Source organism: Larus michahellis, chromosome 1, assembly GCF_964199755.1.
Source record: "Larus michahellis chromosome 1, bLarMic1.1, whole genome shotgun sequence".
Taxonomy (NCBI): Eukaryota; Metazoa; Chordata; class Aves; order Charadriiformes; family Laridae; genus Larus; species Larus michahellis.
This window is the reverse complement of record NC_133896.1, coordinates 43,177,463-43,193,188: the sequence shown is the minus strand read 5'-3', so window position 1 is coordinate 43,193,188 and position 15,726 is coordinate 43,177,463. Positions and strand designations below refer to the sequence as shown.

The following is a 15,726-nucleotide window of genomic DNA, read 5'->3' as shown; positions in this document are numbered from 1 at the left end:
TCCTGTTTTAATACAGCTAAATTTGCAATCATACATCTAAGGAACAAAGAGCATAGTTTATGCAGACAGGATTGGACAAAGTATTTCAAAATGATGCAACATGAAAAGAAGTCAGGAACTTGGTAGGTAATTAACTGAACATGAGCCTGCAGGAGGATGATGCAATTAGAGAGTGAATGTCAGCCCTGAAGCCTAAGCAGGGAAAATGTGAAGTGGGAGTAGGAAGGTGATATTAGTTCTGTTTATAGCAAAAGTAAAATCATCACAGGAATACCGTGTGCAGTTCTCATACCCACGCTTCAGAAAGGGCTCTGACAAATCAAAAAGTAGTCAGGAAGTCCTGCAAAAAAATGTGTTGAGGTCTGAAAGGCTTGCCTTAGCACCAAAAGCTAAGAATGAGCAAGCTGCCCGTCTTATCAAAAAGAAAAGAAAGGAAGACTATTACTTCAATGTAAAAGATATTTTTGATTGTGGTCGGCTTTTTAGTATCGGAGGAAAAGGCATAAGGAAAGACAGTTAGGGGTATTTTTCTCTTGAAAAGAAAGAGATATGTAAGATCTACCTGCAAATAAAGCCGTCAAGACCCAAACCAACCCAGTGAATAATTAGCCACATTGACAACGAGGTGCTAGATCTTCTACTCCACGCTGTTATGTCTAAAGGTCTTTCCAGGGATGTGACAATTTCCGGAGAAATTATAGACCTGCTGCTGAGACGCTGCAGCTTGCGGGACCATAGCGATCTCTTCCAGCCTCAAAGTCTGTGATTCGCTGACTAACATAATTCTGCTTTCTTTGAATTTATTAAACCCTATTGATGTATACCTGCTGAGGAAGTAGCCAGCCCCGAGTCCTTTAAGTTTGAAAATAAGGCATAATGCTGCGCTGGTTTTGTACAGATTTACCACCACTGAAATCAATAGCCTTGTACGTGAAGATAATCTTGAGAACGGGGAGACTGCAAAGTTGTTTCTGAACAGCACAACCTGTTCCCACCATAGACAGGGTAATTCAAAAATCATACCGAATCACTGGAACTAGAAACAGTACTTAATTTTGTTTCTACAGAGATTAGTTCTGCTGAATACAGAAAATTATACCCTTCAGTTTGTCATTTTGTTTGTATGTTTTTTATATTTGAAATAATACCTAACCGTTAAGTGGTTCTGACTGCAAAAACACCAGACTGTGTTTTCAATAAATAATTCCACTTTAATGGCAAAGTAATAATTTAGACAGATACAGTGCGCACACCTGCAAAAAAATATACGCAAGCTGGTTTACAAGCTAGAGGAACAATAAACCAATAGAAAATACATCATCCAGTTAAGTCCGATGACACCAAATACTTATTATTAGGGCTTTACAAAGACTACAAAACTTTTCAGATGATTTATTTCACTGTTTCTGTCTATTTACATGATATGTTACATCAAAAATGTACAAAATATAAAATGTGTACAGACAAATGTTTCACAAACAATTTCTGAGTTGTAAACTAGGTGGACTCACTGAGATGTATTGCAGGAAGTTTTGTATATGTGATATTGTGTGTTTGTGTGTTAAATATGGCAGGAAAAGATTTGCAGGTTTGCTCAGAGCGCAGGTACAGGAAAGAGCAGCTTTCCTTTAGTTCTTTGAGTCAGCCAAGGTGTAGGCGCTGACATTTTGCATCAGAAATGGATCCAGATTTGGGGGGCATGATGTTGGTCTGACTGAATCCTACATGCATAAATTCAGTTAGAGTTTTATTAGGGCAATAGCACCGTGTAGGAACCTCTAGATTCAGCGATGCAGCTCAGTGCCATTTGGATACTGCATTGATTTATCTTTGTTCTACAGCGAGTGACCACAGGGTGGCCACAAAGAGTTAATAGCACCAAATACACATCCTGAAGGTAACATCCACGGAGGTGTACAGTACTTGTCTACACAATGCCAAAGCCCTTAGATACCTTCTTGTTTATATGCACCTATTTTAACCGGACGCCTCTTGCGGTAAAAAAGCGTTCCCGATTAGTCTGAGCAGTTGGAATGCAATCTGGTTGTAGCCTGCCGTGACATATGCGCTTAAAACGTTTTCAGATTTTTTTCCCCCCAAAATGTATTGGCTTCGTATAGATATTGAAACATGCCGACTGTAGCATTGATAGCTCCTGCATAGTCATAACAACTGTAAGTACAGGACAAACACACCAGGTAATAACAGCTTTTAAGGTTTGCATTCTGTATTTGTTTGCAACATACAGGAAATCTCAGCAAGTGAAACATCTCTTAACACCAACAGAATAAAATACAATTTTTTTTTGTTTGTTTGTTTGTTTTCGATTTGATTTGTGCAAGGCTTTTTTTTTTCTTTTTTCTTTTTTCTTTTTTCTTTTTTTTTAGTATTTACAATACCCACCCAGTAGACTGTGCAAAACCAACCCACTTTTACAGTATAAACTCTTCCTCTTCCACAGTGGACATCACTGCTTCAGTGTTCTTTTATGCTGAATTCTTCATGTACAACAATAGCAATCAAAACAACATGCTAAAACTAGAAAAAGGAAAAAAAAACAAACCCATATATTTGTGCTCATGCTGCATCAAGTGCATCCAGCTCTGCTGGATAAGAATTCAAAACATCTATCCTCCAAAAATTCCATTCCGTGGGACCAAATGGATTTGAGCCGATTTTCTCAGCATTTAGGTGGCAGTGGAAGTGGGTTTGGGTTCCTTGTGTATTTCTGAGGGTAGGCAGAGCAATCTATTCACAAGATAAAAATATTATATAGCAACTGTTCTTTCTCCTATCCATTACTTTAAAAAATCATGATATACAGTTATGAGGCTACTGTGTTAACTGACATTTTCTCATTAGTAAATGAAGAAAAAAACAGTGTAAATTACCAATGGTTTAGGAATTAAACCAACTGTAAAACTGTTCTAGAAATCTGTTTTAAGGCAGTGAGACAGCACCATAAGAAATGTTCCTTCTTTCACTGAAAAGGCTCAAACAAACGAAGCCCTAAAAAGCCTTTAATCAGTGTTGGTTAATAATTGGTATAAAACTGTTGTTAAGGAGTGGGCAGGTGGTTAAAAAAGACCTTTGTGGTAAAAACAACTTTATAAAATCTGTGACTCGTGTACTAAAAACTTGATGGAGCGCATCACCGTGACCATGGCAGTTAGAATTAAATTGGCACTTATCCAGCATATCACAGTCATGTTTTCTGGTGATTGCACAATATTGTTTGTGCTTTCTGAGTTACTATCATCATCTTTGACTCGTTTTGGAATGGGCAGTAGCGTACAACACAAACACCACTGCAGTCCTGTGACCAGCACCATGCGGCACAACAGAGGTTAGAAGAAAATTAGAAGACCGCATTGTTCATGCAGCGCTTCAGGGTAAACTAAAGGAGAAAACCAGAAGAAGTTGCACTGTAAACTTGTACAGAGAAACAGAGAGAGAGAGAGAGAGAAACAGAGAGAGAGAGAAAGAGGGAAAAAAAATATTCCAGTTTGGCTAACACGTGTGCAATCTGCTTAGATGCCCTTGGTCTAGGGCCCTTTCCAGTTGACAAATGGAGTCTCACTTGGCTCCATAGGTATTGAAATGCCTTGAAATTAAACTAATTCAAGCTTTCCACTTCAATTTTTCTTCCTGACTTTGCAGAGTTAGGTCTCCTGCCTACCTACAACACACCATTCTCGCTCAGGGACCTCGGCGTGCTGCTTTAATACTGGCAGTGGTCTCGTGGAAACAGATTTTACCATCATCCTCCACCAAGGTTTGTCCCTTTCAGAGAGTTGATTCAAGGGACGAATCCAAAATGTCGTCATGGTGGCTGGTGCTATCACTGTCACAGCTTTGCGCGCTCGAATAGTTGGCTGCCTCTTGAAGCCTCATTAGCATATTCATCTGAAAGAAGAAAGCAATGTTTACATAATCTCATCTCATTTAGTGCTGCAGTGACCGTGTTAAAATTTAATTAAGCTCCCTTGCTGTGTGAGGTGTGCTGGTATCTAGCTGAGGGGACCACACAAAAGGATTTCAGAAAGGGCAGAGTGTCAGCGGCTCCTCCTGGCACCCTTTTCATTGCCTTCTGGTCTTTAAATAGAAGTTTAAAGGTCCAAAGAACCAGAGGGATACAATGGAGCTGCCTGATAACTCTCTTTAATTCAGGGGTGAGACCGGCTGCAGCTGCAACATGGGCAGGGGAAGGAAGCCATATCACAGCTGGACGTCTGGGCCTGTATTTGGAGACAGTCAAGCTTCCAGATAATTTTTGGATGGCGTAGACACACTACATTGGAAAGGCAACTGAAAACATAATCACGCTAACATACCCCCTCTGCAAGAGAGAGACGGGGAGGGAGAGAGAGAGGGGTGGACTGAGGCCAGCTGCTTCACAGAAGAGTCCCATCTGCTGTGGAGGGGCTGACCTCAGCAGGGAAGCAGCAACAGATCCTCCTACCCAGGAGAAGACAGCCCCCACACAATTTGGGGATTATTAGAACCTGAAACCCATCTGAAAAATCATCAAAAAGCAGCATTAAGCCCCAGAAAATTACTTGGATGCTTGATGCCTAACTCTGTGTAATGATCAGGATTTTATTTATAAAACATTCGCTTCTGCCAGCATGCTCAGGGCTGCAAGCAATGTTGATATTGCTTTAGTGTTTTTCAAGGAACAAATATGCTGTCATTACAAAAAAGCAGGCAACAAAAAACCAAAGAGAAAGAGGTATTCTTGTGTGGTTTTGTGTTAAGCCCCTTTTTCTAGTTTGCTCAGGAATCCTTACATCTCTGTGGTTTCAGCCTGCACAGCTTGTAAAGTTTTTCGTAGGCATTGAACAGCGTTTAATACTCTTTAATGCTATCAGGTAGCTTTTGCTGAAGGTTTAACAGGTATCCATGTTTGATAATACAGGATACGTGGGGGCTGTGCAATACAGCCTGCATGTGACACGGCCTGTTTCCACAAGTGCAGTGTCTGTCTCCCCGTGAGCTCCATCGCAGGCAGGGGCAAGCCCTCCGTTCACAAATTTCAAGCTTCTGATATTTAGCACATACAGACACTGATCACAGTGCGCAGGGAGCAGGGGTGATGGGACACTGAGCTCGAGCTGCCCACGTATTTTCACCTTAGTGGAGATGATGCATGTGTGCTGGAAGCCTGGCCGATACACTCACTGGCAGCCCAAATCACAGGGTCAAACAATCACCCCAAAGCTTATGGACTGGGAGACAGGGGATCAAATGAGGTTTTTCTACCGAACGCTTCAGTGAGGCTGAGGAATCATTTTCTTGGCACTGATAAGAGTTAAATGCATTTTCCTCTGAGAAATTCCCTTTTCCAAGGGCTGCCTGTATTCCAAAAGTACAGTTCTCTAAAACGGTATTTTGAATTGCGATAAAGGCAGTCTGTAGAGAAAGCACTATGCAAGAATAGCAGTTCAATATATGCAATTTAATAGTCCATTATCAGAGGCGGCAATGGTAAACCCAAATGTCTGGGATCATATTTAAATAAAACAATACACGGCATTGAGGGAAATCAACCTCTTATCTTTTAATGCCACCACACTTGCATTTCTTTTACATTAAGACTGTTATACAGTCATCAGTTATCTTGAAATGTTCTGAGGAATGGGAGGATGGCTGTCTAATTTGCATTTCCACTAAATTCTCTATGATAGACAAATTAGATAATGTGAGTTTCTCAGTCCCTCATTTGTAGAATGCAGATGAAGGACTGCCCAACCTGGAAAGGTGTTTTTTAGAATAAACTGATTAAGAAGTTGCTGAAGAATGGTATTCAAACATGATAATGATGAAGACTAGATACATTTCTGGGCAGGTGGGAAATGCAAACAATTTAAGGACATATTAACATGACGGTGATACCTGTCCTCCTACTAGATTTTCTATTTATTTTCAACCTTTTTAATAAATTACAGTAGGATTCATTTTTAAAAGCCCATTTTGGAACAGGTACACAGTAGTTTTTTACTGTACAGTGTACAATTTAACATGTGACAGTGAAGTACATACTGAAAAGCCTTTTCCCCAAAATTTAAATCTTACCAAGGGATCCCCCTCTGTATCAGTCTGCGGAACGTGCTTTGAGGTTGTTCCTTCCTTTGCTGATGCATAACCTTCATAACCAACATCTTCTGGTCTTAGCTGAAGTAGCGATGGCCACTCATGCTGTAGAGATGCAGAGCTCCATGGATAGGTATCAGCTACCCACTTGGAGGGATCTTCCCAGGGTGCCCTCTTACCGTACATCTATATTATGGATATAACACAGGTAAGTATCCTACAGAGTTTTCAGCACCAGTTTTAAGAGCTCACAAAAGTCATTAAAAGCATCTAAACCATTTTAGTAAGTGGCTTGCTTTCAGATGTGCTCAGCACTCAGATATGACAAGACCTCATCTCCATTAATGCTCCTTCAATACGCAGAGTGGCTGCAAGTTGAAAAGCACTCCATAACTAGCGATACTTGTAGGCAACAGTGGGAACCACAAATTCTTTACACAATGTGAAGTGAGACCTTTAGGTAATTTACTTAAGGTGTATCGGTGAAATTAACTCAGACCTATCCAAGACATTCAAGTTAATTGGATTTTGTGTGAAGTGAATTAGCAAGTGCCAGTACAGATTGTTCTCTTCTCCCAGCAAAATGGGATGCAGAAGCAGACATCTGTCCACACCTTAAGTTTGAGATCTTTCACAAGGTTAAGATCTTTCACAAAGGGTAGATTTTCCTTACTATGAAGCACAAAAATGCTTACGAATCTGGAAGGAGGACAGAGGAAGGAAGCATAAGAATATTGTAAGAATATTTAGGAGGTCTGGTAGCTTCCTCACTGAAACGAAGCCTTCTCCACGTTGCTGTCTGCAAGCAACATGTAAACCGAGAGCCCCTTGGTGGTTGTTTTACAGATTTTCTTTAGCTGTGACAATGATACATGGAGATAGGGAGCCATTCACCAGGGCTTTCTGTGATTTCTCCCAGCTCAAACAGGCTCAGGCAATCCAAGGAGCAGCATAATATTGGCAGGGCATACACACATGGAGCATTTAGATGGGCTGCACTCCTAAAAGGAGTAAAACAGTGAAGGATTTTAGTGGCAAAGCCAGCGCGATGAGTTGTGCTTATCACTGCAACACCTGCTCCCAGGCACTTGCTGAATCCAGAGCTCCAGGTCAGGCAGCCAAGTTCCCTATATTATGTACAGAGATACTCAGACTCCTTCTGCTCTGAAGCTAGGCTGCTATAACAGGGATCTGCCTAAATAAGCCAAGAGGAAATATTTCTCAGGGAGGTAGCAGGCTGACTCCAGGCTGTGGGCAGCACTTCCCCTCATCTGAGATTAACAGTGATTAAATCTTTTCTGGAATCTGGAGCAAGGCCTGTAAATTCTGTGTCTGACAAGTGAGTTTACAAAGTACCAGGCTAGAAAGGCACTTTCTACCCATCCCTGGTTCCAGTAACATCTAATTATATCATATAAAAGATTTCTGTTTATTATTAATAATGTTATTCTATGGAAGCCATCCAAAGCAGCTAAAAATTGGAATGGTTCATGAAACAACAAATTTTCTTCCATATGCTGCCATCTTCTGCTCTGGAACTGAAGTTTTCATTTAAGTAGGTACGCTGTATACTTGGGAAAATATGAGCATGAAGAATATCACTGCATTTTTAGAGCTGGTCTAAACAAGCGCTGTTAATCTCACTGTGGCTGTTCTATCAGATGTTTGGCAGTTTTTTTGCACAAGGCATAAAGACTCTGTAATTCCCAGAGAGATAAGCCATTTCAGGAAAGCGTGAGATATTCAGCAGGCAAGATTCTAAACCTCCAGCGCATCAGTATGTCACTATGTCGACACAAGGTGATAAAGAAACCGCAGCTGCTTACACAATTCTTTGACTAGTCCATAACAACCCCCTCTGCACTGTGCAGTAATTTCTTTCAGTGTTATGTGTGGCAAAAAACTGCCTTTCCACAAAGCATCTTTTCAGAGGACACAGAATTGCAGTGCATAAAAGAAAAAGGAAAAGAGAGAAAGCCAAATAAAGATTGAAAACAAACAAACAAAAAAGGAATAATTTCAAGATTTATGTTTGCTGCAAAGATGTGGAATGGTCTGAAATCTTAACCTACACGGAACAGCTTACAGTGCTATCTACAGCAAATCTATTTGTAACCCTCTTTCTATTAAAGTAGAAGAAATTTTAATAGTTCATTAACAATCAATTGAACTGCTGCTAACACCGAGCTCTGGAGAGGACAGGATAGAGGGAACCGTGAAGCATTCTGATCTGATGGCAGTTACCCTGAATCAGAATTACAGTCAGGAGGAAGCCTTAGCCCATACAGAGAAACTAAAAAGGAGAAACAAAAATATGCGAAATGAAAGCAGGGCTGCAAGATATAAGGGCAAATAGGGACAGACCTTCACATTCAGCAGGGCCAAAGAGTAAATTATCTCAATCCGGTTAGGTAAGGCCATAAATATTTTTTTTTTTTTTCTGAATGGTGAAAATATCCTTGTTCACAAGCTTTCCTCCAAAAGCCTGTGTGCTTACGTAGTATGTAGGTGGGAGAGGATTACACAGACCAAAGCTATTTTCTTGCACCAGTCTAAGAGCTATTAACTCTTCCATACAGGAATTGGCTGAGACCACCTTGAATCAAGGAGGCAATCTGAGCTGTATTTAGCATTGCTGTAAACTCTTTCAACAGTGGAAAACGAACCTTCCTCCAGTCACAGAGGAGAAACCCTCTTCATAAAATACGAGACATGCTAGTGCTGGAGCGCTAACCAAAGCCAAATTATACATCGCAGTAAGAGCAGGTCAAAAGAAGTTCAAGGCTGATTTCTATAATCCCTCCACAGATTTTCTTGCAAATGCAAAAGCATGCATACTTGGATGCATTGGTTAAAAGTAGCTTGGAGAAAGTTTATGAATCTAATAAAAAAAAAAATTGCTGGGAAACAAATGACATACCTGAAGTCCTTCTCTCACAGCTTCCAGAAGATACGGCACCAGGGAATAGTTCCAGAGGTCTGTGAACCACACTCTGGAGCCATCAACATCCATAGGGCAAGGGAGGAAGAGGCGGGGACCTGAGAAGCCAAGTTGTGTTTTAACAAAAGTAGAACTAGGGAACACAGTAAAAATAATCTTCATGGCATTAAAAAAGTTGTATTGGAGCAAACTCAAGTGAAGAGAATACTAATGCAGGACTACAATAAGGGAGCTATCAGTCTCCTGTTATTAAAAATGAACTAATGTCACTTTATCCAATTCTAAGGCCTGGTGAACACTTACAAGTTTTACAGGCAAAGCTCTGTAAAAGGATGACTTCTTTGCTAACATGGCTATTCCACTAAAAGACCTCAGGTACATGTATATCTCCCACTTTCTAGTTTACTGAACAGACTGTCCAAGTGTTTTTATTGCTGTAATTATACTGCAGTGTGAAAGCAGGGAAAAAAATTTAAGCTTAGGAAAGTTGCTATTGAGGTAATTTTTTGTAAATTTAACTTTTTAAAATTATGATAATTTACCTGAAAGTCTTCAGCAACCAAGGCAGAAATACCAGGAAATACATACTCTCTCATTAATCTTTCCATTTTCATTTCAATTTTGCTGTCAACTAGACAAATTCGCCATGCCGATATTGTACTTCCCATTGAGAGATGACAACTTTTAAAAAGATGATACATCCTTCTCAAATGTCTAAAATGCTCAGCCTGCATCGTTATTTCAAACCACTCCACCAATGGACTCACCAATGGTTACATCTGAAGAGCTGTGCGTTTCTAGGAAGCTGTTGAGATGATGCCACGTTTTGGGGATCCAGTCAATGATTTTGATGAGATCATTATTGCGTATGTTCTTTTCTATTTCAGTCTCAATCAGTTTCCTTCTCAGATATCTTCCCAAGAAACCTTTAACAGGCTCTGTGTGATTAGCACACAGCACCCACCTGGGTAGAAAGGATAAATGTCAAACAGCAATGAATAGCAAATACATCGTTTCCTCGTAAACATACAGATGAAGGTAATGTCATAAGCTTCTGGATCTTGTTAGTCAGCAAGTATAAAACTGCTCCAATAAACCACATTATTGCCCACTGCTACAACACAATCAAAACAGGTTTCAGCAGGAATTCAAGACACTGCTGAAGACAAATGGAATGCAAGAATGCAATCGTCTTCAGCAACTTGCTCGAGGTGCCAGAAAGTATCTTATTTCTTTCACTATTCCCTGACACCATTCAGAGACCCATCAATAAAGGAGAGACACAGAAGCTGAAATACGTTGCTGTGATGAGCCACTAGATCAATGTTTGTTGAAGAACTGGGCTGAGAAGCAGGGAGTTGTGCAAACGTGGCCACAGTAAATACGGGGTGAATGTACCTGAAATTGTGATGCAGCTCCAGATTTGGTGAAGAAGAAACTCCCTGGTTCATGGTTCCAATAATATAGGGACTGAAAAGAGAAAAGCATTACATTTTATTGAGGAAGTATCCATTCAGATATTCAGAGAATGTTCTTTCATCTTATCTGTACTAGCCCAATTTTAAAAGAGTCTCTGGATGTATTGTAGTTTTAGATTTAAAATATTTGAGGTGCCCTTTCTTAATATTTATTCTTGTATGATTTCCCTCTCTGCGCATTTGTAGTTTACTAGTACTCATGTGTAATAAAAAATAAATGAGGTAACCCTGTCCTCATGTACCTAATAATTTTGCAGTAGGCTTAGAGTTTTAACTTCAGAAGCCAGTGAATCTCATGAGTAAGACAGAGTAGGCAGTGATTTTATGAAGGGAAGTCCCTATGATGGCACTTTTACAGCAGAAATAGCCTATGTTAGAGGCCAGTAAAAGTTCAAGAAAACATTATTTTTATTCTTGCTTGCCAATAAAGAACAGTCAGCAAACTTCATACTTCTGCACTGCTACTGGAAAACTGTAGGAAGTGCAAGTCCACCAGATATACAGCTGCTTTTGCATGACATGGTCTGTGAGTTCACACATATCCCAAATTCCACTATTATAAAGTGCATTTCTTCTTACTCTCCCATAAACTGTCCTCATGGTACTAATGAGATTGTGTCATCTGACAGGGTGAAAGGGATAAGACCCTAATGCACTGAAGCATTTAAGTACATTCTTAAATTCTGTGGCACACTTAAATCTCACTGAGATGAATGGGAGTCATATAAATAAAGTGAAGCAGAAACCTAGGGACTTCGCTGAAGAGGGTTAAAATTATTCAAGCACAGCCTATGGGAGTCTAAGTTTCCACTGGGACATTTTATTTTGCCACATAACAGCTTTTACCATTTTAATTGCAAAAGGTGTGTGAAAGGGGAGAGAAGAGCTCCTACCTACCATTTATTATATTTACAGTTGAGGAAACCATTGAAGATGTCACTTAGTGAACTGATGTGATGGAGGTTATCAAGAATTATGACCACAGGGAGGTCAGCACCATTGTTGTCAGCACTGCATTGCTCAGCTAGGTTTGCTAGGTATTGTCGCAGATCCTTCAGCAGAATTAACAAAAAAACCCAGAAAAGATTAACATAATTAGACCATAGATGTAATTTCAGTGGAAAAGATTTTCAGAAAGATAAAGAGGCCGCTAGAAAGTTTCCCCACTGTGGATCATTCAGCTGGATCAGCACATGCAGGAAGACCTGCTTCTTAGATAGGGCAATAGTAAAGCCACATGCTAGGAAATACAAAGGCACTAAACATAAGGCAAGTGACTGAAGCGTACACATTCCTATTTGGTGGATACATTCCTCAGAAACCTGCTGATAAAGTGTCTTATCTCCAGAGGAAAATAGATTACAATAAAATATGTCATTTCCAATGAGCTGAGATACTCACATTAATTTTTGGAGCTCCATCTTACGAATGTCATGTTTATATACTAAAAAACCCCCACCAAGTTATCACACAATTTAGGCATATTGAACGGCTCCTTCAGATATCTCCTTTCACCACTCTCACTGAAAATCTGTTTGATCTTTTGAGGATACTGTATCACATTTCATAATAAAACTTGTTCTGTAAGAAATCTGTAAATTCTTTTTTTCTGTCGGCTATCTGTCGGGCTATCATTTAGTGCTGGAGTAAAAGAGAACTTTCTATAATAAAAACATTTCATATTTTTCACAACACTGTTGCCCTTAAGGGCTGGGCTAGTCAAGTTTTACAGCTATATCTCTAGAGGTATCTAATTTTGTCAGTGTTGGGAACGCTCAGTATTATGGACAAAGTTCCTATTACTGTTTTACTTTCTGGTTCAGAGATAACAGAATCTTTTCTTCTTTAATAGGAAGATGCAATCTTTTTTATATTAAGAAAGATTTTTGTTTGACTTTTTATGATCAGGTGTCTCTAGAGGAACATCATGGGTTTCTTCCACAGAACAGCACCATCTGTATTATCCAAACACACTCGGTATTTGACAATGTTGGTTTTTCTTTTTTTACTACAAACTCAAAAGTTCTATATAAACCTTAATAGAAACAAAGGAAAAGAAAAAAAAAAACAAACACCCAAACCAAACCCTAAAAATAACGACAAATACAACAAGCAATTTACCAGAAATCCAAAAGCTTGCTCTTTTGTGGGACAATTTTCATTATAAATGTATATGGTACAACAATAAAACATAAGCACATCCTCTGCCAAAGTAAATGGCATCACAATCCTCTTTATAAAGACAGTGAAAAGCGGTGTTTTTACTGGAATGGTCTGCTCACCTCTTTGGGATCTGTATGTTCTTCCTTCTTATACTGTGTTAGCATTCATTACGTTCTGTGTGTATCAGAAAGCTCCTGGCAAAGCCTTTCATTTTCTTTTCCCTGGGTACCAGGTTAGGAGTATACCCAATTTAGGAAAGCAAGTGAATAGTATTATCTGTGGCTAGCACAGTAGTCTTGCTAGAAGCTTGATAATCTGAGCTATGTAAATCACTGTCAATGTGACACGATGCATGAGGCAATTTTTGTACGGTCAGCTTCCTGACCGATGCAAGCCAGAAACCGTGGTAGCAGTTGTATTTATCCTGTGCTGATTAAGAAGCTGAACACAAGACAGTAATTCCAAATCCTGAAATTTTTGCTAAGAATAGGCTGCTATTACCACTATAAAAAAGCAAGTCAGAATAGTATTGCTATATATCCGATCTTTCTGACAAAGGAATTAGAGACACTCTAAGAATTTAATTTATATAGGAATTTGACTCTGTATCTATCCTTAAGGTGGGTTTCCTCAAGTGAAGGAAAATTCAGACTTCCTTCATAGTGCTTCAACAGTTTGTTTAGAACAGAAAGATCTAGTCCCTGTTCCTCACAGGGATTGGAGACTGAATTCTTGGCAGGAAAGAATGCCAACTGAGCAACAAAACAGTATGACAATTAATAGGATCTGCTGTGCATCACCACTACAAATTGGGCAATAGGTTATCTTTTCAACTGTAACTTACCTTGCTTGACTTGTGATCTACGTTAAAAGTTGCAATTGCATCCTCGGTTTTTTTTCTGCCAGATTTAGTTATAATATATTCAGCCAGCCTGTTAGCTAAATAGGTCTTTCCTGTGCCACTGGGTCCTGACAGAATAATTCTGCGATGCTCCATCAGTAAATTAAAGTACCGCTGGGTAATTGGCTTAGGAATTAATGTGTCAAACACAAAACTGTCCAAACTGTTTTCTTCCACTCCTGGGAACAAAAGAAAAGAAAAATGGCCTGTCCTCATCTTGACTAAGGTAGGTATAGGCTTGGCCTAGCACCTGATGGCATCAGTGCTATACTCAAAGCAAGGTAAGATACTTCTGCCTAAATCAAATTCCTATCAAGGGCTTCATTACTGTGGAAGTGCTTATGTCCTTCCACAGGTCCAAAAAATTAAACAGCGGTAGTGGGACAAGATGGGTGGGAGAGATGAAATCAAAGTAAATGTGAAGAGAAGGCTCAGTGAGGCAAAGATGTATGTTTCAGACACTACAGGCAACCGTGACAAAAAAAAGGTCAAAGTGACAGCCACAAGGGTTACCGGTTGTCACATCAATGTATGTATAGTTCTTCTGAAGGCCCCCCTCCCCTCCTATAGCAAATCCCTACAGCTTTTGAAGAGCATTTAATTTTTCCTGCAGAACTGGGTAAGGCATAAATATTTCTCATCATAATCTCTGTTTTGGGGTTGGGTTTTTTTGCCACTAATCAGAAATTTGTACTTTGCTGTGATTTGGCAGTCAGGCAGAGAAGGACAGAGATATTCGTAGATTTGCCTCAAAATGTTGCACTGCGTTAAGTATTGTGCAATGTCATACAGAGAATTTACCTTATAAATGAGTCCTTGAACTGGAGACAAACTACAGAACCGTCAGGTGTAAGAAAAAAATATGAAGGGAAGGGGGACTGCAGTGAAGAACTCTACAGTATCTGCAAAAATATTCTTGGGGTTTTACCTTTCAGGTTCACAGTGATGACATTATTATCTCCAACCAGATATCCACAAGGCAGCAGTTCAGGCACTTCTAGGCTATGGGCTCTAATTACATCCCCTATACTATAGCTAGCAATGCAGTCAGAGCTTAAACCCAGACTAGTAGTCGGATCCACTCGGAAAATATATTCCTGAAATTATATGAAAACATAAGACATAAAAATAGAAATGGTTAATGAATGAAAGCAGTTTGGAAAATATTTTGGTACAGGTGAAGTCGTTTGACAAGGGGATTCTTGCCGTCATATTTAATAGAGAATAACCTACAATCATGAAAAAAGACCAGTAACATTAAGAATAAAGTTTAATAGTGGTGTTAGCTATATGTGAAAAAACAGATCAAAACAAAAACTTGTCAAGACAACCCAAAGAATAAAGAATTTTTCTTAAGTGAAAAAGAAAATTGAATTACTACTTGAGCTAATTTTTCAGTGTCTTACCTTAAAAAGACGTCTGATTACACCATCTAAAACATCCCATTTTGTTTTTCCACTGACTCCAATTGATCCTATCAGATATGCATGTGGTTTTTGATCCTGCAAAGAGAGATTTTTGGAAACTGGACTAAAAATGGTGGTAATTATTTTTCTATGAAGATTCATCATTTTCCCGGTGACGACAAATAATATTATTTAGAATGTGATCTTATAACTTTGTTAATAATCTCTGTGACAGAAATAGGTATAGATGATATTAATTTGGTACATATTTATAAGGAAGGAAACACAGTATCTTATTCTGCTCTTTGATTGCACCTGCGTTTATACAGAGCTGAATAAAAATAAAAGTTGCACTGTATTTAAATTTTTTTGTCACACAGAACATGTAAACACGACAATGCAATTACAAATTGATTACCTCAGCAGCGTATTCATAGTTGCACCCTAAGGGGTCCAAGGCATAAATCTCATTTATAACAACTTTTAAATGGAGATAGCAAGTCCCAGAACATCCTACTGCTAATTAAACTGAGAATTGGTAGTGTCTCAGCCACCACAAAGGCAGAAGGAGGCCATGTGACATTAGCCTGTGGAGGGTGCCTAACTGTATTGAGCATGGATGACAGAGAAGAGAAATGCTATCTTTAGGGTATTTCCCTTCGGTTCTTGGCTGAAAATACTGAAACAAGTTGAGCTACTATATACTGCAAGATTTGCCTGAGTTATAATTCTGCATCTAGACCT

The 15,726-nt window shown here is 39.3% G+C and overlaps 1 protein-coding gene across 19 annotated transcripts in view; it reads right to left on the bottom strand.

The window, feature by feature from the left end:
- Window positions 1-2,214: 2,214 nt before the first annotated feature.
- Window positions 2,215-15,726, bottom strand: part of NAV3 (neuron navigator 3) — a 565,631-nt gene continuing 552,119 nt past the window's right edge. For all 19 annotated transcript variants that reach the window (XM_074573833.1, XM_074573778.1, XM_074573817.1 and 16 more), the window contains 9 exons: window positions 14,983-15,078; window positions 14,505-14,673; window positions 13,520-13,755; window positions 11,410-11,564; window positions 10,433-10,504; window positions 9,802-9,998; window positions 9,014-9,132; window positions 6,076-6,279; window positions 2,215-3,906 (listed from right to left, as the gene is read on the bottom strand). In XM_074573833.1, the coding sequence (XP_074429934.1) occupies window positions 3,787-3,906; window positions 6,076-6,279; window positions 9,014-9,132; window positions 9,802-9,998; window positions 10,433-10,504; window positions 11,410-11,564; window positions 13,520-13,755; window positions 14,505-14,673; window positions 14,983-15,078 (1,368 nt within the window). In that variant the 3' untranslated portion in view covers window positions 2,215-3,786. The remainder of the gene's footprint in view (window positions 3,907-6,075; window positions 6,280-9,013; window positions 9,133-9,801; window positions 9,999-10,432; window positions 10,505-11,409; window positions 11,565-13,519; window positions 13,756-14,504; window positions 14,674-14,982; window positions 15,079-15,726) is intronic.